The sequence below is a fragment of the Diceros bicornis genome, chromosome 20 (genome assembly GCF_020826845.1).
Source record: "Diceros bicornis minor isolate mBicDic1 chromosome 20, mDicBic1.mat.cur, whole genome shotgun sequence".
NCBI classification, from domain to species: Eukaryota; Metazoa; Chordata; class Mammalia; order Perissodactyla; family Rhinocerotidae; genus Diceros; species Diceros bicornis.
The window spans coordinates 61,976,565-61,998,263 of record NC_080759.1 but is presented as its reverse complement, the minus strand read 5'-3'; the positions used below and the strand labels follow the sequence as shown (position 1 = coordinate 61,998,263).

Sequence of the window (21,699 nt, the reverse complement as noted above, 5' to 3'; positions counted from 1 at the left end):
CAACCAAAAGTTGTCTGATGAAGATGGTTGTATCTTCAAAGGAAATAAAACAAGGCCAAAAAGACTGATGTGTGTGTGCCTGTCACTCTCCATCCCTTTATCAGCTGTGTTATCCCTCTTCCACTGTCTGCACTTCACCTCTGTTTATAGCCTGACTCTTGGTGGCCTCGGGCCCTTGAATGGCAGCGCCTCGAATGTGGGGCTTGCTGCAGCGTGCTTGACATGGCAGGTGCTTGGTCTTGGTGAGTGAGTGAGACATCACCCAGGTGATGGCAGTGGGAAAATTGTGTAAACACTGCTCGTGGCTTGATACAGAGAGGGGGTTCTTGCCCTGAAAGAAAGGCAGGACATCAGTGCCCTGGAACATGATACTCTCAGCACCCCTGACATGGGGATTAGCGGCCTGCTCAGAGTCACTTGCGAGTTTCAGTCCAGGCTGTACTTGGGGCTGGCTCATCGCTCAACCTTCTTAAGACTCTATTTTCTAATCTGTAAAATGGCAGCAACAATAGTTCTTACCCTATAGGGTGTATGTGGATTGAATGAAATTGTGTAAGTTACTTAGCTTGGCGCATGCTGAGAACTCAATAGCTATCAGCTGTCCTCAGTACTGTTGCAACTGTTGCACATGTGGCATTTCAAACTTCTCTGCATCTGTCTTCATGTGTGAAGACAGAGAACCTCATTGATAGAACACAACTTATCGTCATGCTCGTCCTGGTAACGGTATGTATTCGTTACAAGTGCGTTTGTTAATTTGGGTGATCAGTTCGTATTGATGCCCCATTTTACTATGTGTTTATTTTTGAAAGCGTGAACTAATTCAGCATTTTGTCCTGTGAACAGGGCATTCAGTACCTGACTGCACTGGAGAGTCTCAATCTCTACTACAATTGCATTTCCTCGTTAGCAGAAGTGTTTCGACTTCACTCCTTGGCTGAACTCTCGGACGTGGACTTCCGGCTGAACCCTGTGGTGAAGAATGAGTCTGATTACCGCCTTTTTGTTGTGCACATGCTCCCGAAGCTCAGGCAGCTGGGTAGGTGCCTTGGCCGTGCTCACACCCTTGCTCAGTGGAGCCATGATAGGTGTTTCTTGCTCCCAGAGCAATCATGCTGTCGATCTTTCTGAAAAGGGAAGTTGATTTTCTGCTCTGATGGTGTGAGTCCCTGTGTCTCGTGGAATGGGTCTTGTAGGAGAGCTGCTTGGGAAGGTGGCAGGGACAGATAACTGCCAGGGAGGCTGGGAGCACAGGCATGGGCCAGGCTGCTCAGTCACATTCAGGCTCTCTGCTTTCTAGCTGTTTGACTTGGGCACGTTACTGAACTTCTGGTGCCGTTTCCTTGCATGGCCCCCCGGGCATCATCTCAGGCTCAGGTAGACAACTGGAGTCTACCTGATTTCACATCCACCTGGAAGGATACAGGACAAGAAGTTCGTCATGCCACACCCTCTCCCAGGTGACAGAGATGAGAGAGGGTGAGGTTCTGTTGGTGGGTGCAGCCACCAGCTTGGCTTAGTAGCCCATGTTCCTAAAAGAAACGGATCTCTGTGACAGGCTTGCAGGCAGAGCTTCAAGGCTGCCCACTGGGCATGCTAGTTGGGAGGGTCACGCTTGGGAAAGCCACAGTGGCACCTTCCCACCCACTTCCCCAACTACCAGGAGCTGTGTTTACCATGAGCAGTGTGGCCAGTGGCATCACTGGTATGCCCCCATGTTGCACTTCCGGGGGAGAGAGCTGGAGCGTGAGCCCGAGGGCAGGCTGGCAGTGGAGACCGTGGGGAAGGAGTGGGCCTGGGGTCTCATACCCTCTGTCCTACTGTGTGAAGGGGGGTGATAAGTGCCGAGGAGCGGTGGTGTGGGAACGTCTGATTGAAGAACAGTGGTCTCTCTGTGTCCCTGCCGATCCCTGCGTGTCCTCAATCCTGAGGGCCCATTCACAGCTTGGCAAGGCTAGGGGGCAATCTTGGGCATCTCCATCTCCTGGGTACTGACCTAAGGAAACCAAAATGAGACCCAGATCACGGCAGCACTTGTCGGAGAAGACATGGTCCAGCAGTGTCCATGTGGTAAATGCTGGGCTGTGGACAGAGCATGGCTACTGTCCTCTCAGTATCGGTGGAAACCTCATGTTCTGCCTCAGCTGCCAGCAGTTTCTCGCATGAACATCTCAGCCGCACGTGTGTGTTGGCTTACCTCCTGGTTCCCCCAACACTGGTGGGTGGTGGGTTCTGGGCAGCCTGGCTGCTCTGGTGGGCCACACCTGCTGGGGGCAGGGGTGGGCTGTGGGTATTAATGACTGACCCCCAAAAGCACACTTTAGTTTCTAACTTATTTGACTGTTTACATAACTTATAAACAGTGAATTTGGCTCTTTTTCAGAAGGATTACAGTCCTTATGGGAAATTTTTGCAACCATCAGTCTTAAATCATTACTTTCCCTTTGTCATAAAAGTTTTAGATTCAGAATCTTATAGTGTTTGTATAGAGAAGGGATATGAGAGTCTTTCCACATGTGAAAGATATTTTCAGTTGTGAAAAAGGAGCATAATTGAAAGTCAAGGTCAGGCCTGCCCCGTGGCGTAGCGGTTAAGTGCACGCGCTCTGCTACTAGCGGCCTGGGTTTGGATCCCAGGTGCGCACCGACGTACCACTTGTCAGGCCATGCTGTGGTGGCGTCCCATATAAAGTGGAGGAAGATTGGCTGGATGTTAGCTCAGGGCCAGTATTCCTCAGCAAAAAAAAAAAAAAAGAAAAAACAGGAGGATTGGCATGGATATTAGCTCAGGGCTGATCTTCCTCACACACACAAAAAAATAAATAAATTTTTAAAAAATTAGAAAAAAAAAAAAAGAAAGTCAAGGTCATTGCAGGAATCGTGGAACTCTTAGAAGGCCCACTCTACCTAGCAGGGTGCCCATCAGATCAGAACTCAGTCGTTGGTTCCCAGTGAATAGCTGAAAGGCCCTGGAGGAATGTGGAGGAAGAGAACAGCGAGGAGGCATCTAGAGGTGACATGGGGGGAGGGCTGTGGGTAGAAGCAGGGTCGGGGAGCAGAGGAAACACCCCATATGTGTCTAGGGGTTGTGTGGTCTGGGAGAATGTTGCAAAGTCAGGAAAAGGTATAGTTTTGGGGGAATGTGAGTTTGCATTTGATTTTAGCCATATTGAGTTTGAATTTGTAGTGGAACAGTCCAGAGAAATATTTTTAGAGTAGGGATTTGGAACTGATTCAAAAGTGAAGTTACGGCTTAATGAGTAGAGTTGTGTGGTGTTAGCACAAAGGAGTGTCCACGCCGTGAGAGCAGGTGCCATGTTTGGGGAAAGGGAAGAACAGAGGCCAGAAGATCCCAGACAGGTGTAAGATGACAAGGGGTCACTGAGGAGATAATAGGGGCAGGATTACAAAGGCAGTTGTGTCTCGAGGAGGAGCTCCTGGGGGGTGTCCCACAAGCAGAGTGGGGAGGAGCTGCAGCTCACAGAGGCACTTCTGTATCTGTATGATATTCACAACTCCTTTATTTTTTTGCTTTGAAAGTGGTTATAGTTGCTATCCTTCTTTTACTTATTTCTTATTGTAATTATAGTCATGCGCCATATAATGATGTTTCTGTCAAGAATGGACCACATATACGATGTAGGGTGGTTCCATAAGATTAGTACTACATAGCCTAGGTGTGTAGTAGGCTGTACCATCTAGGTCTGTGTAAGTACACGCTGTGATGTTCGCACAACGATGACATACCCTAATGAGGCATTTCTCAGAACACATTCCCGTCGTTAAGTGATGCATGACTGTATGTACTTGTCGGGCTGTGCCATAGGTTAAATACTCTTTGGGAGGCAGCTTCAGAACTTAACCAGCATTTGTGACATTATTTATATGGTAAAATGCATGGCAAGTTCCAAAGCACTGACTTTCAGCGTTTGGGAATCATCTTATGTTCAGGTATTTACTGAGGGAAGTGGCAGGGGTTGTTGAGTAGAGGCCTTCTGAGGCCCAGGGCACACATGTGGGGACAGTTGAAACTTCTCTTGTTTCCCAGTCCTAGGGATCTGAGGATGCAAACTCTAGGCATAAACACCTGGCTAGGGTGTCCTCTCTCTTTAGTGTGTTCAGGATTCTCATCCATGGAGACTTCTCAGGTGCGCTCCGTGTGGTTTGAGAACCTCATCCAGCACCCAGAATGTGCATTAAAAGAAGGGAGATGAAAAGGTCGTGCTTGTGTGTGAACTCAGACGTGTATTTCTTTTCCTGCGGCAGCAGCCTGCCTCCATAGTGGTGTCAGAGGAGCGAGCTTTGTACAAGCAGGCTGGCCCTCTCAGAATTATTGCTCAGCATCTCTGGGAACCAAGTGGAGCCACCAGAGCCCAGCATTCCTTTACGGGGTCTGCCCAGTGCTTATAGGGGGGATGGTGTGGCAGGATCAGCCCCAAGGGGCTGGAAGCTCCTAGAACAAGCAGTGGCGGTCCTGGTCATGTGTAGTGTGCAGCAGGACGGGAGACAGGGGCGCCTTTGCTCCCGAGGGGAAGGTGATGTGCTCCAGGGATACTGGAAGGTGCACGCAAGGGATTGGTTGTTGGGGTCCTGCTAGTTCCTCTGTGGCGTTTTCTCCCTAGATGATCGCCCCGTGAGATCGAGCGAGCAGAAAGCTTCCTGGCTGCATTTTGCTTCAGAGGAGTCGTTCAACTCACAGCAGAGCTTCCCAGCTGTTTTCAGCGTTGGAAGGTATGAACAGAAGTGGTATCTGAACGTTGAGAGAGGTTGTTCAGACTTGCCTATTGATAGAACATTCGACTAAAACATGTAAACTACTTTGTGTGTGCTGATGGCCACCTAAAGGGCAGAAACGCAGAAGAGAGAAGGAGAAACACTGATACCAGCTGGGGCTCAAGGAGACGATTGGATGGTGTCTCTCTTCCTGTTGTCCACATTTTCTATAAGTTATTTTTTAATATTTAAGATATTTATTAAAGTAATGTAAAATCAAATAGCACAAAGGCCTTGTGATGAAAAGCAACAGTCCCTTCTCCCCACTCCTTGGCCGGTTCCTCGGAGGCAGCCACTCTTCACCTCTGTAATTGTTTCTGCCTCCAGGTTCTGATTGAGTTACTTTCTCATCTCCAAACAATACAACCACATTGCCGTTTCTGGGTGTGACCTGACTGCTGCCATAGCCCCTTCTTCCCCCATCCCCGTGGTGACAGTTCATGGAATGTGCTCCTTCCTGTGGTCTCCTCGGTGCCCTGTGGCCAGTGCTCCTGGCTCTGCTCTGGTTGCGCTGTGGGAGCAAGTGCCTGCCTGTGCCCTACATCTATGCCACCTCCCAGCTCCTGCCATCTGCCTCTTTAAGTTTTAAGTTTAGGTTGTTGGGGTTGGTAGTATTTAAATGTGTTCTGAAACCATAAAGAGTCTTCATGCTTTTTGCATGGCTTGATTATAAAGGGCAGAAGTCAATAAAACTGTGTTTACATTGCTTGTAATGTGCTACAGTTATGTACTCTTTCTTGTATAAAAGTCTGAAGCATTTAATAGTTTTCTTTTTCTTACATTATATGCCTTAGCTCATCTATAAAGTCCTCTAATGTAGGAATTGGCCAACTTTTTTGTGTAAAGGGCTGGAGAGTGAATGTTTTTAGCTCTGTAGACCATACGATCTCTGTTCAACTTCTGAACTCTGTCTGTATAGCCACAGGCCATACCTAAATGCATACCTGTGTTCCAGTAAAACTTTATTCACAAAAATAGGCAGTGGGGGCTGGCCCGGTGGTGTAGTGGTTAAGTTTGCGTGCTCCACTTTGGCAGCCTGGGGTTCTCAGTTTTGGATCCCAGGCACGGACTTCCGCACTGCTTATCAAGCCATGCTGTGGTGGGCGTCCCACATATAAAGTAGAGGAAGGTGGGCATGGATGGTAGCCCAGGGCCAATCTTCCTCAGGAAATAAAAAAAAAAAAGGCAGTGGGCCAGATGTGACCTGTAGGCCATACTTTGCCAACTTCTGTTCTAATGTTTCAACATCAGTTCTAAATCCTTGGGATCTCCTGTTCCCTCAGATGCCTCCCCTGGAGCACCCCTCCCCTTACTTCTCCATTTAAAACCACACTAAATGCCATGTAGACAGCTGCACCTGGTACCCTGTGCAATGTTCTGAAAGGTTTTTTGCCCCCCCAAATTCATATGTTGGAATTCTAACCAGTGATGTGATGGTGTTAGGAGATAGGGCCTTTGGGAGGTGATAAGGTCTTGAAGGTGGAGCCCTCATGAATGGCATTGGTGCTCTTATAAAAGAGACCCCACAGAGCTTCTTAGCACCTTCCTTCCTATGAGTTTGAGTCGGATGGTGTCAGTTCCCTGACTTTGTTTTATCGTTCAATATTGAGTTGCCAGTGTTAGGTCTTTTGCCTCTCCCACGTGAACTTTAGAAACAGTTAGTATCCACAAAATACCTTTCTGGGATTTTGATTGGGATTGCACTGAATCTACAGATGGTGTTGGGAAGAACTGACATCTTGACGCTGTTGAATCTTCTTATCTATGAACATGGAATATCTCCCCATTCATTTAGTTGTTCTTTGGGATTTCATTTATCAGAGGTTTGTAGTTTTCCTCATATAGATCTTGTACATATCTTGTTAGATTTATACCTTAGTATGTCATTTTTCTGATGTTAATGTAAATGTTATTGTGTTTTTTAATTTCAAATTTAATTGAAATTTTAATTTCAAATTATTCATTGCTGGTATATAAGGAAGCATTTGACTTTTGTATAATAACCTTGTGTATTAGTTTCCTAGGGCTGATGTAGCAAAGTACCACAAACTGGGCAGCTTAAAATCACAGAAATTTATTGTCTCACAGTTCTTAAGGTTGGAAGTCTGAAATCAAGGTGTTGGCAGGGTTGATTCCTTCTGGAGGCTGTGAGGGAGAATCCATTCTGTGACTCTCCTAGCTTCTGGTAGTTTGCTGGCAATCTTTGGTGTTCCTTACCTTGTAGATTCCTCCCTCTAATCCTCTTTCTTCACATGGCTGTCTTCTCTCTGTGTCCTTCCACAGAGTCTCCCCTTTGTGCATGTTTATTTCTGTCTCCAATTTCCCCTTTTCATAAGGAGACCAGTCAGATTAGGGCCCACCCTAATGTCCTCATATTGACTTGATTACCTCTGTAAAGAGCCTGTTTCCAAATAAGTTCACATTCTGAGGTACCAGGTGTTGGGACTTTAGCATCTCTTTTTGGGGAACACAGTGTGACCCGTAACACCTTGCATTTTATAACCTTGCTATAATCACTTATTAATTCCAGGAGGTTTTCTTCCTTTTTTGGTTGATTCTTTGGGATTTTCTACATAGACGGTCATGTCATCTGTGAACAAAGACAGTTTTATTTCTTCCTTGCCAATCTGTATACCTTTTATTTCTTTTTCTTGTCTTATTGCATTTGCTGGGACTTCCAGTATGATGTTGAAAAGCAGTGGTGAGAGGGACGTCTTTGCCTTGTTCCTGATCTTAGCAGGAAAGCTTCAGGTTTCTGACCACCAAGTGTGATGTTAGCTGTAGTGTTTTGTAGGTGTTATCAGGTTAGGAAGTCCCTCTCTATTCCTGGTTTACTGACCATTTTTATCATGAGAGGATGTTGAATTTTGTCAAATGCTTTTTCTGCATCTATTAATAGGATTGTGTGATTTTTCTTTTCTTTAGCCTGTTGATGGGGTGGATTACATTAATTGATTTTCAGACGTCAGCCTTGCATACCGTTGGAATAAATCCCACTTGGTCGTGGTGTTTAATTCTTTTTATATGTTGTTGGATTCAATTTGCTAATATTTTGTTGAGGACTTTTGCATCTATGTTCATGAGAGATATTGGTCTGTTTTCTTATATTGTCTTTGCTGGTTGTGGTGTTAAGGTAACCTCATAGAATGAAAGTATTCCCTCTGTTTCTGTCTTTTGGAAGAGATTAGAGAATTAGTATAGTTTCTTCTTTAAATGTTTGGTAGAATTCACCAGCGAAGCCATCTGGACCTGGTGTTTTGGAAGGCTGTTAATTATTGATTCAGTCTCTTTAATAAATATATCTAGTCAGATTGTCCAATTCTCCTTGTGTGAGTTTTGGTAGATTGTGTCTCTCTAAGAACTGGTCCATTTCATCTAGATTATCAAATTTGTGGGCATAGAGTTGTTCATAGTATTCCTTTGTTATCCTTTTAATGTCCATGGGATCTGTAGTTGTGCCCCCTCTTTCATTTCTGATGTTAGTAATTTATGTCTCTTTTTTTCTTAACCTGGCATAGAGGTTTTTCGATTTTGTTTATCTTTGTAATGCACTAGCTTTTGGATTTGTTGGTTTTTCTCTATTGATTTCATGTTTTCAGTTTCATTAATTTCTGCTCTAATTTTTATTATTTCTTTTCTTCTGCTTGCTTTGAATTTAATTTGCTCTTCTTTTTCTGGTTTCCTTAGGTGGATTATTGACTTTAGATCTTACTGTTTTTCTAATATATGCATTCAATGCTATAAATTTCCCTCTTAAGCATTGCTTCCACTGCATCCCACAAATTTTGATAAAATATATTTTCTTTTTCATTTAGTTCAAAATGTTTTCTAATTCCCCTTAAAATTTCTTCTTTGATGCGTGTGTTATTTAGAAATATGTATGTTATCCCAGATATTTTGGGATTTTCCAGTTATCCTTCTGTTATTGATTACTAGTTTAATTCCATTGTGGTCTCAGAGCAGATATTGTGTAATTTCTCTTTTTTTAAATTTGTAAGGATATGTTTTATGGCTCAGAATGTGCCCTATCTTGGTGAGTGTTCCATGTGAGCTTGAGAAGGATGTATAATCTGCTGTTGTTGGATAAAGTAGTCTATACATGTCACTACATTCAATTGATTGATGGTGTTGTTGAGTTCAACTCAACATGCCCTTACTGATTTTCTGCCTGCTGGATCTGTCTATTTCTATTAGAGGGGTGTTGAAATCTCCAACTGTAATAGTGGATTCATCTGTTTCTCCTGTAGCTCTATCAGTTTTTGCCTCACGTATTTTGATGCAATGTTGTTAGGTGCATATACGTTAGGAATTGTAATGTCTTCTTGGAGAACTGACCCCCTTATCATTATGTAATGCCTCTCTTTAACCCTGATAACCTTCCTTGCTTTGGAATCAGCTCTGTCTGAAATTAGTATAACTATTCCAGTGTTCTTTTGATTAGTGTCAGCCTGGTATATTTATCTCTATCTCTTTACTTTTAATCCATGTGTCTTTGTATGTGGGTTTCTTGTAGACACCATATATTTTGGTCTTGTTTTTTGATCCACTCTGACAGACAATCTATGTGTTTTAATTGATGTATTTAGACCATTGATATTTAAAGTGATTATTGATATGGTTGGATTAATTAATATCTACAATATTTGTTACTGTTTTCTACTCATTGCCCTTGTTCCTTGTTCCTGTTCTTGTCTTCTGCTCTTTTTCTTCCTTTTGTGGTTTTATTTTTTTTTCTCTCTCTTTTTTTTTTCTTTTTATTTTTTTGTGAGGAAGATCAGCCCTGAGCTAACATCCACGCCAATCCTCTTTTTGCTGAGGAAGACTGGCTCTGAGCTAACACCTATTGCCAGTCCTCCTCCTTTTTTTTTTTCCCTTTTTCTCCCCAAAGCCCCAGTAGATGGCTGTATGTCATAGTTGCACATCCTTCTAGTTGCTGTATGTGGGACACAGCCTCAGCATGGCCAGACAAGTGGTGCATCAGTGCGCGCCCGGGATCTGAACCCCGGCTGCCAGTAGCAGAACGCGTGCACTTAACCGCTAAGCCACGGGGCTGGCCCCCTTTTGTGGTTTTAAATGAGTATTTTATATGACTCCATTTTCTCTCCTTTCTTAGCATATAGTTATATTTTTACTTTTTTTAGTGATTGCTTTAGAGTGCGCAGTGTACATTTACAACTAATCCAAGTCCACTTTCAAATACCACTGTACTGCTTCACAGATAGTGCAAGTACTTATAATAACAAAATATTCCTAATTCCTCCTTCCTGCCCCTTATATCATTGCTGTCATTTATTTCATTTATACCTAGGCTATAATCATGCATGTAAAAAACATGAGCATACATAATTGAATATATTGTTTCTATTGTTATTTTAAACAAACTGTTATCTGTTAGATCAATTATGAAGAAGAAAAACAAAAGTTTTTGTTTTACCTTCTCTATTCCTTCTCCAGTGCTCTTCCTTTCTCTATGTAGACCCAAGGTTCTCGCTTGTATCATTTTCTTTCTCTCTGAAGAACTTCTTTTAACATTCCTTACAAGGCAGGTCTACTGGCGACAAATTCTCTCAATTTTTGTTTATCTAAGAAAGTCTTTATTTCTCCTTCACTTTTTTTTTTGCGTGTGTGTGTTTGTGTGAGGAAGATCGGCTCTGAGCTAACATCCACTGCCAATCTTCCTCTTTTTGCTGAGGAAGATTAGCTTTGAGCTAACATCTGTGCCTGTCTTCCTCTGTTTTGTATATGGGATGCTGCCACAACATGGCTTGATGAGCCGTGCATAGGTCCACGCTTGGGATCCGAACGTGCGATCCCTGGGCCGCCAAAGTGGAGCGCAGGCACTTAACCACTACATCCCCGGGCCGGCCCCCTCCTTCACTTTTGAAGGATAATTTTCAGGAGATCAAATTTTAGGTTGGTAGTTTTTTCTCTCAACACTTTAAATATTTCACTCCATTCTCTTTTTGCTTGCATGGTTTCTGAAACAATTCTTATATTTGTTCCTCATTAGGTAAAGTGTGTTTTTCTCTGGCTTATTTCAAAATTTTTTTCTGTGTCTTTGATTTTCTCCAGTTTGAAGATGATATTCCTTCGTGTAATTTTCTGTGGGCATTTGTCCTGCCAGTGTTCTCTAAGCTTACTGGATCTGTGGTTTAGTGTCTGCCATTAATTTGAGGACATTTTCAGTCTTTACTTCTTCAAATATTTTTTCTGTTCCTTTCTCTCTTTCTTGTCCTAGTATTCTCATTACGTATGTTACACCTTTTGTAGTTGTCCCGTGATTCTTGGGTATTCTGTTCTGCTTTTCTTTTTTTTTCATGCTTTTTTCCTCTTTGCTTTTCAGTTTTGTTGGTTTCTATTGAGATATCCTCAAGCTCAGAGATTCTTTCCTCAACCACGGCCTGTCTATTAATGAGCCCATCAAAGGCATTCATTCTTCCTTTCTGTTACAGTGTTTTTGACTGCTAGCATTTCTTTTTGATTCTGTCTTAGAATTCCCATCTCTGCTTATATTTCCCATCTATTGTTGCATGTTGCCTACTTTTTACACTACAGCCCTTAGCATATTAATCATAGTTGTTTTAAAGCCTGTTCTGATCATTCTAGCATTTCTGCCATATCTGATTCTAGTTCTAATGCTTGATTTTCTTTTTCAGGATTGTTTTGGCTGTTTGGAGTCTCTTGAGATTCCTGATTAATTTTAGGGTGGGTTTTTCTATTTCTGCAAAAAACATCATTGGGATTTTGATAGGGATTGCACTGATTCTGTAGATCATTTTGGGCAGTACTGACATTTTTAACAGTGTTAAGTCTTCCAGTCTATGAATGTGGAATATGTTTCCATTTATTTATGTCTTCTCTAATATCTTTTAGCAATGTTTTGGAGTTTACCTGTCCATGATAATCTCAAGACTGAATTATCATTGAGTTTAGAGTTCAAGGGACCTAAGAGATCCTTATAGATCTGGTGCAACCTCCTTATTATCCATCGGTGACAGTGGAGACCCAAAGGGGCTGAAATGGGTCGGATGTAAGGTTTCTGTGGGCAGACCTGGAAAGAGAACCCAGGTCCCCTTCCTGCAGTGATCTGGAACACTTTCAGTGGCAGAAAATAAACCTCTTCAAGTATGATCAGGTGTCATAAAGTCAATATTCATAGTATGTGGATTGAGTATTATTTTGAAGAGTGGTGTTTTTAAGCTGCTTTTGTTGGAAATAAGGTTCCCTTTGAGTGGAGGGTCACCCTCATGTGGAGGGTCATCATTGGGAGGGATGTCATATTCTAAAGCACCTCACATTTCAGTCAGTGTGGAAACATTTTTTCACTTAATGTAAAAATAGAAATTTGGAACACCACATCCTTTTTTTGATCACATGTATCACATTGTGGATATGCTAGGAAAAGAGCGCTTTAGAAGACTGTAGAACAGAGGAACTTTCTGGAACTTTCATTCTTGAACAGATCCTGGTGGGGTTCTGTACATGCTGGCGTGGTGACATTCTGTGACCTTCCTTTCTATTACCATTTGTCCTGGGTGAGTCCTACTTTGACTTCACTTTATTAGAGGCACCAAGAGCCATTGTTCTGCGGTTGCACCAACTCCTCCTCCTCAGAGACCTTGTGACCATGCTGGCAGTGCAGTCATCTCCCTTCACAGGTTCTGTGTGAGCTGGAGCGTGCCACTGGTTTGAGCGACAGAAATGAGTTTGCTTTTCTTTGCAGACGGTGCCACTCCAGAGCCAAATGTACTGACTCCTCGGCCAAGAAGTGCTTGGTCATGGACGCGGATGATGAGGCGGTCTTGAACCTCATTGCCGAGTGCGAGTGGGACTTGAGCAACCCTCCTGGGAGCACAAGTTCCAGCCAGAAGGAGCGAGAGGCTGACTTGCCTAATTCCCAAGGTATGTTGCCACTCCACTGTGAGGGCTTTGGGAGGTCCAGCTTGTTCTGGATGTCAGTCATCACTGGCTTCAAGATGCACAGTTGCCTTTTTTAGAAAACATACCTTTAAATCTAGAATCTTCATGAAGTCTTTGTGTACTTGTAAATATCAGTAATTTGGATCATAGAATTATAAAAGAAAAAGGCAATGTATTTAAGTTGAGTGTAGTCATACTGTGTGGTTGTTTAAATTGTATTCTTCCTCAGATCAATTACAGTTACAGGGAAGAGTTTTGTAAAACGTCAAAGCAGACAGGAGGTGGTGTGTCCTGTGGCTCGTGGGACCGACGTTCGTGTCAGCCACGAGGGGCTGTTCAGTTAGCTTTAGGAAGCACTTAGAGTTCAGGCTGCCACGCTGAGAACTTTACACCCAGCAAGGATGTCATGAAGTCTTTCCAGTGCATGAACTTCTTCACATACTTTGCTAGGGAGTCTGTTTTCCACTAGGACTTTATACACAAGTATAAAGCTTGTATAAAGCTAAAGTATAAGCTTTAGCTTCATTTCTTCTTCCGTTATGAGTTTCTGAGAGCTTTTCATGAAGACAACAACAGGTTGAGGCGTAAGTTTGGGCTCAAATCCCAGGATTCACTGCTGGCATGAGGACATCTGCCCTTTGGATGTCCTTGCCACCTCATGGGATTGTCACTCTTAAATTCTGTCTCTTCTCCTGTGTATGTAGTAGTATTTCGTTATGGTTTTGCATCATGCATTTGCATTTTCCTGAAGGCTCTTGATGAAAATCGCTTCATGTGCTTATGGGCCGTTTGTCTTTCTTCTTCTGTGGTGTTTCTATTCAAGTCTGTACCCCTCTCCTTTTTTTCTTCTTGGTATTGAGTCATGGGAGTTCTTTATGGTTTTTGAATACCAGCCCTTTCTCAGATAACAGTATTGCAAATTTTCTCCCATTCTATGGCTTGCCTTTTGTTTTCTTCACAGTGCTTCAAAGAGCAGAAGTTTTAATTTCAATGAAGTCCATTTTATCAAATTTTTTCTTTAATGGTTTGTGCTTTTTTGTGCCCTGTAAAGAAAATTTTGTCTGCCCCATGCTTGTAAAGATTTTCTCCTATAGACATGGAGATGTTCTGTGGTTTCAGTGTTGAGGTCAGTGATCCACTCTTTCGAGTGAATTTGTGAGTGTAACGTGTGAGGTAATAGGTCAGGGTGTCTGTCGCCCCCTACGTGTATCCAGTTGTGCTAATGCCATTTGTTGAAAAGACTCTTTTTTCTCATTTAATAGCCTTGGCACATTTGTTAAATCAGTTGACTGACCTGAGTCTGATTCTGGATTCTGTTTTCTTGTCGTGTCTGTCTTTGTCAGTCCCGCACTGTCCTGATTCCTCAGCTGCACAGTGAGTCTTCAAGTCGGGCAGTGTCGGTCCTCCCACCTGTAGCGCTGTTTGCAGTGAGGGCTACAGATTCACTACAGGGTTGGCTGTTGCGTTATTAACCCACTCAGTCATCTTTTTCTTATTTAATCTCAGAAGCTTAAAATGTAATTTTTAATGAACTAAAATGTTTAAAATTTTTTTAGTAAAATAGAATCCAGACATCTGTTGAGTCCTCAGTCAGTACAGCACCAGTGTGGGGACTCCATAAAGAAGGGCCATGAGAAGAGGAAAAGCAACCCCAGAGGGTGTTGTCCAGAAAAGAGGCTTTAGAACCAGTGCTGTGGAGAGCTTCCGCTGCAGTGCAGAGATGGGCCTGAGGCCCACCGCTCCTTCGGGCAGCACACACATTTCACCCCACAGCCGGGTAATCTCACAACCTCCCGTAACTCCCTCTTAAGTGGGTCAATGTTTTTCACTGTGTTTGCTGATACTATGCAGTTTCTCCTGTTCTCTTTCTTATATTTATTTGTTTGTGGGACTCTCTAAAATGTCTCAGGAGAGAATTTTGTTCACTGAAATCTACAGTACATCCAATATTTTAGATTCCTAGTCTGTAGGTACTTTGGTGCTTTTCTATACACACATACACACACACTCACACACTCTCTTTTTCTCCCTCTCTCTCACTCACACACACATTTGTCTTCTAAGTACGTAACCTGGGCCCAAGTTATGACAGTAGCTACATTTTAAAAATTAAAGATGAGGAAAATTAAATAATAAGTTAATTGAGAGTGTTGTATGTATGTATGTGGCAAGAGTGTCAGAAAATCTTCCAATATGAGTGAACCTAGCACTTTGCTGAGGCTTGTTCAGGTGAGTTCCTGGGGGCTTTGGAGGCGGGATGGGTTGTGGTGGTGACCTGACCAGGTTGTCCGTGGCCGCTGCAGAGCAGGTTGTGGCGTTGAGGCCGGTATCACCCTGTTACGTCCCCTCTGCTTTCATCGGCTCCCGCACCAGTTGCTTATTTACCCCGTATCCTGAGACCTCACAGTGGTGCTATGGTGTGTGAAGTGCACGGGATCCCCATTTCCATCGATGGTCAGAATTCATCACTTCACCTCTGTTCACAGACACACATGTACTTGAGGTTTAGACCTCTTCATTGATGTGTGGTCCCAATGACTTTTCAGAGTGAACACGGAAAAGCTGCCATAACAGAAAAACCAAGTTTCCTATCTGCTTCATCCAGACTCCCCCGAAGTTCACATTTACCATATTTGCTCTGGTGTGCCCCTTTCCCCACCCTTCCTCCCCGCTCTGTGTGTGTGTCTTTGTGTGAGTGTCTCCATATATGTATGCACACGTGTGTATGAATGTACATATATCGCTACATAGGAATGTACACATGTGTATGTAAGCACATGTGTGTGCATGTATGTACGTGTCCCTACAGGTAGATGTACATGTGTGCATGTACATATGGATGTTCGTGTGTGTGTACATATGTCCGTATGCATACATACACACACTCTCTGTCATTGGTCTTTTTCAGAACCTTCTTGGAGCAGGATGTCCTATCACTCCTTCCAGTGTGGTTTCCTAAAAGCAAGGACACTCTGCTGAATAATTAGCATTTAATTCACTAGAATAAGAAGTGAACTTTGCCACAGACCCCGTTCATATTTCGCCAAATGTTCCAATGACGTCCTTTTCTTTCTGGTCCAGGATCCCGTCCAGGTACCCACAGCATTATCTAATTGTCATGTCTCATCAGACTCCTGGGACCTGGAACGGTTTCTCAATCTTTCTGTCCTTTGCATTCTTGGGGGTTTTAAAGCATTCACGCTTTAGTTTTGTGGGGTGACCCCCAGTATAGCTTATTCTGCTGGTTCCTGGTGGCCAGACTCAGCCGTGTGCTTTGGTGGGTGGGTTCATGCAGAGGCTGTGGGGCCAGAGTGGGGAGAAGGAAGAAGAGTGCAGGTGGCAAGTGAAGGTGAGGTGGCGTGGCAGTGCGTGAGCTGCAACGAGCTGTCTGTCCCAGGGGCATGGAGTGACTGAGGTGTGTTTGGGTTGTTGAGAGCAGTGGGAGGGCCTATCTGAGTGGAGGTGGCAGACCAGTCCCAGCAAGGGGTGGAGGTGGCCTGGCCCTGCTGGTGGTGGTCGAGTGGACTTGGTGAAGTTTGGTGATGGATATGGAGCTGAAGGAGGGGTGTGTCCAAGTGATCTCTGATCCAGGCAGCCAGACGACTTTGGTGTCATCCATTCAGGTCACAAGAACTTGAGGCCCGGGTCAGCTGGGGACGTCCTGGGCTGGGCTCTGCTTGAGGTGAGCCTGAGGGCATGGGAACATGGATTTGGTGTGAGAGCCCAGCAGCTATAGCCCAGAGGAGGAGCCTGGGCTGGAGGGCCATCTTGTGAGGTGGATCTGAGCGTGGGGCAGGTGTCCCTAGGCTGGCGTGCAGAGTCCAGACAGAGGAGGGTCCCAGGGCCCAGCACTGAGGAGCTTCAACAGGAGAACAGGGTGGGCTGGGCCCTGGAGACCCAGAGAGTGCCTGCCTTTGCAGAACCCTCACCTCCTGGCACTGGGTGGTGCTTGCTGGAAGCCCACCCTGGGGAAGTGGCTCAGCAGCTGGGGGGAGGGAAGGTTTCAGGTACCCATGTTAACACACTCTCATGTAGGAACAAATTGTTACATTTTCTGTAATTTCCAAATTTTAAGTTTTTACTCATTTAACTCATCTTTGTGATACATAATTTTGGCAAGAAAACATAGTAATTGCAATTGGTTGATTCATTGTTAAAGTTATTACTTCAGTCTTGTCACTTTTTGATGGATTTTCCATATTTGAGTGTGCACGTGCATGCACACACCCTTTTAAATTACAGTGCTGGTCGCTGAGCCCCAAGAACTTGGTCTGAGGAGGGCTCTGTTCTCCCCTCTGTTACAGACTCCACAGGCATCGAGGACTCAGCCTCCTCTTCTCAGAAATCAAGCTTGTCAGCACAAAAGGTGTTAAATCCTTTAACTGCTCCCGAAAAGTACAGGAAGCAAAGAACGGCTGGTGGGAGATTCCAGGCGCCTGCAGACCAAGTGTGTCTGACCTGCCTGGAGAGGGCCAGCGGGCCCTCAAGTCCCGAGGAGAGTCTGAGCAGGCAGGACGGCTCCGAGGGCGGGAGCGAGAGGGCCTTTTCTCACCTGGGGGCATCGGAGCTGGAAGAGCAGAGGCCCCGCAGCGTGAGCGGCGCCCGAGAGGTGAGTGGGGGAGCTGGGTGCCACCAGATGTTAGGGCGAGGGACTGCTGTCTTTTGGAATGCCACTATTTTCAGCGTTGACTGTGATCCCATGGTAAGTATGGCTTTTAAATGTATTTTTCCTTAGTGCCTGTCATCTCTCTCTTTTGTTAGGGGTGTGCTTCCGTGCTTTGTGCCCCTTCCTCCACTGCTGACGCCTTGAGGGGGAGGTGTATGTAGTTGCAGAGGGGAGAGGTGGTTTCGTCATGCTTATTGACAAGGGCCTTTGGCTCCAGAGTGGGAATCCGTCGTCTTGGCTAGCTGGAGCCGCCAGTGGCCCTGTTGTGAGGGGTTCCTGGATGTGCAGTCCACAGTTCTCCAAAGACTTGTCCTGGTTAGGGAGTGCGAGTTTCCCCACCCTCAGAGTGACCCTTAGCCACATGGACGCCGCCGCCATTGCTTTCTCACTGGCCCAGTTGGAGACTTGGAGACATACTCCAAGTTGTGGGAATAAGTGAAGACTCCCCAGCGCGACGGGCAGAGGCTGTGCCCGCAGAGCTGGCTGTGGTGCTGCGTGCGGCAGAGACCCGCAGGCAGGCTGAGTAGGGAAGAGCGTCACGGCGGACAGAGCGGGGCACAGGTGCCCTGGTGGGCCTGTGGGCCTGGGGAGGCCAGGCCGGGGCGGCTCACTGGAAGGGGGCGTCCCGTGTGGTTGGTTAGGGGAGCATTGTGGCTTTCTGTGGTTGGCCCTGAGTTGGAAGTGGAAAAAAATGAGGGAAGTGGTCAGTTATTGGTCAACTCCTGGCTGTTTGGGGCTAATTGTTATAGGGGTTATGGTTTGGGCTTCTGGCTGGTTATTGTCGATCGTGAGCTGGCTTCCCGGGCTGGTGGCTGCAGGTCGTGGGTCAGAGTTCTGCTTTTATAGGTGGTCCGGCCATTGTATATTCTGTCCCTCTGTATACTCAGTCTCTCACTGTCTGGATTGAGAGAAGGAAGGAAAATGGGGATTTGCTTGAGTTGGGAATGTATTTGAGCCTTTCCTGTCCCCTGGAAGCCAGGCCTCCTTCGTCAAGGCTGGACGTTGTCAGGTGCAGAGCCTTGCCTGGCGAACTTGCACACTCACTGTGGGGTTGGGACTTTGTAGGAGGGGGTGCTGCCTGGAGCGCCCCTTCTTCTCGGCTCGGTGCCGTGACCTCATGGTGATTGTGCGCTCGGAGAAGGCGCTACCTTGTGCTCCTCAGGTGGAAGACAGAAGCCTGAGGGACCGCAGTGGGGAGTGGGGTCCAGCTCTGGGGACCTCGGCTCTGCACTTGTACCTGAGGTTGAGTGTCCAGACACATCTTCTGATGGAGGTGTTTGTGCCAGACGCCCACTGGGATGCTCTCAGCCTCAGCTTTTTGGGGCAAGCAGCCAGGCCTTAGTGTTACCATGCTGACTGGTCACAGGATATGGGCTACCCCAGCCCTAGTGTGACCTTGGGAAGAGCAGTGCTCCCTCGCTGGGCTTGCTCCTCAGGGGCACAAGGGTGCATCCCCCACCCTGTGCTCCCTGGTGCTCATGGGACTCTCATGGGGTGGGTGGTGGTGGTGGGAGGTGAGGCCGTCCCAGCTGAGGTGGCTTTACGTGCCTTGTCACACACCTCAGGGTCTCACTGCTGTTCCAGAAGTTCTTTAGTGGAAAAGCCTTCTGTGTTAAGGAACAGTAAGGAGCACTGGGCTGTGAAGGGCGGGGCTCTCACAGGTCTACTGCCTGGAACTGCTTCCTGGGGACCTGGCACCAGGCCTGTGTCCCCACTGTGGTCACTGTCTGGGGACAGTTAGATGCAGCCTTTATTCCCTTCTCCCCAAATCCCCAACTCCTGGTAAGTGTTCCCTAGACATTTAGAAAGTGGGCAGGAGAGTAGGAACCATCTCTCTTTCTTCCGTAATTCTTTAAAATTGGTAAAATAATTTCTAAAGGGAGGAAAAGAGGGAGCATTGATGTGAGTACCAATGACGGCTGACTGTGTGTCGAGGCCCCTGGGGCACTGGTGTGGTCAGGTACTGGGTGCAGCTTTGACGATTCTGCCTGGCAGCCTCTCCTGCCTGCACCATCCCCACCTGACCTCCATCTGGTCCAGTGTGTGACTTCATTACATTCTGGGCCTTCTGGGCACCAGTAACCGTTCAGGCTGAGACTAGCTCTGAGGGTCCCCACCCTCTAGGAGTAACTGTGGACTGGTTCAGGAGGGCCCAGAGCAAGCCGTCACTGTAGGAGCTGGAGTTCCCACAGCCTTAGCCCTTAAACTGTGATGTGGGTTTCATGTAACACCTTATGGTTTAGGTTCCTCAAGTCCTCCTTTAGCCGTTCCTCCTGGTGTGGCATGTCATCCCCACCCCACAGATGTGGACACTCAGGGCACTGAGCTCTCATAACCTGCCCAGGGTCACTCGTCCAGGGGGCTGGGAGGTGAATCCCATGGGCCACCCCCGTGTAGATTTGGCCTGTCAGGATACCACACGCTATCTGACTCTCCAGATGCATATACAACATGAAACACCATTGCATTTATCAGGTCATTTATTTCACTTACAAGTTAATAATTGTCATAATTTGAGAAGCGTTCCCATCCAAACGAGAAATATCAATAGTAGAATTAACTACTACCAGCCTTGAGTGACTGCATGGATGTCCCCCACTATAATCATACATTTCAAGAACCTCCTTACATAATCAAAATAAAAAAGGAAAGGGGCCAGCCCGGTGGCGCAAGCGGTTAAGTGCACACGTTCCGCTGCGGCGGCCCGGGGTTCGCCGGTTCGGATCCCGGGTGCGCACCGACGCACCGCTTGTTAAGCCATGCTGTGGTGGCGTCCCATATAAAGTAGAGGAAGATGGGCATGGATGTTAGCCCAGGGCCAGTCTTCCTCAGCAAAAAAGAGGAGGATTGGCATTGGATGTTAGCTCAGGGCTAGTCTTCCTCACAAAAAAAAAAAAATAAATAAAAAAAAAAAATAAAAAAGGAAGGAATCGAACCTCTTCTAACTGATTTCAAACCAAAACCATAATCATTATGTCTTTCTCAATAAATGAGATATTAGTAGAAGTTACATAACTTTGTCAAAGTTAAATTATAGGTTAAATCCCTTCAGGTCTCTGGCATATCCATTTCAGCTAGGCTTTCAAGATGCAACATCCCGTTATAGAACTACTTCACTTTCACGACTGCACACTAATAACTGTTTTCCTAATTAGCTCTTTAGTATTATACATTATTTCATTAATGTTAACTAAATTAAGCCATACAAGTACTATAGATGCACAGTAGAAACAATTTGAATCGTTTTACCAGCTATTAGTGTAATTCTAATTGCTCTACCATCATTATGAATTTTCTATATAGTAGACAAAATTAATCATCTTTCCCTACCTGTTAAAACTATAGGCCACCAATGATACTGAAGCTATGAAGTTACAGGTTATGAAGATTTAAATTTTGACTCCTATGTAGTTCCCACATCAGATTTAAAACCAGGAGAACTACAATTTCTAGAAGTTGCTAACCGAGTGGTTTTACCTATAGAAAGAACAATCCGAATGTTAATTTCATCTGAGGATGTCCTACATTCATGAGCCATTACATGTCTAGGCCTGAAAGCAGATGCTATCCTGAGACCCCTAAACCAAGCAACCCTCATATCTACACGACCAGGCTTATACTACGGACAGCGTTCAGAAATTTGCAGATCAAATCAGAGCTTTATACCTATTTTTCTTCAGTTACTCCCGCTAAAATGTTTTGAAAAATGATCTGTATCCATACTATAGAATCATTAAGAAGCTGTACAGTATTAACCTTTTAAGTTAAAGACTGAAATCTCTTCTTAAATGATATGCCACAGCTAGACACATCAATATAATTTATTACTATTATATCAGTAATTATAACTTCATTTATTGTATTTCAACTAAAAATTGCAAAACTTTATTCCTCAAACCCAGAACTAAAAACAAATCATTAACATATTACCCCTTGAGAATCAAAATGAACAAAAATTTATTTGCCTCTTTCACTACCCCAACAATAGAGTTACCTCTTATTCTGATCATTATATTTCCAAGCATTATATTTCTTACATCCAACTGACTAATTAATAACTGTCTAATTTCTATTCAACAATGATTAATTCAGCTTACATCAAAATGAATGGTATTTATTCACAGTCATATAGCACTACCTTCAATCCTAATACTTACATCACTCGTCCTGTTTATGGGCTCAGCATCCTATTGGGCCTTGTACCACACTCATTCGTACCCACTACACAACTATCAATCAGTTTAGGAATCGCTATTCCCCCAGGAGCAGGAACAGTGATCACAGGGTTCCGACATAAAACAAAAGCATCCTTAGCTCATTTTTTACCTCAAGGAACACCTG

At 44.9% G+C, this 21,699-nt stretch overlaps 1 protein-coding gene across 1 annotated transcript in view; it reads left to right on the top strand.

The window, feature by feature from the left end:
* Window positions 1-21,699, top strand: part of CEP72 (centrosomal protein 72) — a 46,389-nt gene that overhangs the window by 6,391 nt on the left and 18,299 nt on the right. Inside the window, 5 exon segments of the mRNA XM_058564411.1 lie at window positions 847-1,039; window positions 4,622-4,730; window positions 12,496-12,674; window positions 14,257-14,469; window positions 16,997-17,301. Of these exon segments, the coding sequence (XP_058420394.1) occupies window positions 847-1,039; window positions 4,622-4,730; window positions 12,496-12,674; window positions 14,257-14,469; window positions 16,997-17,301 (999 nt within the window).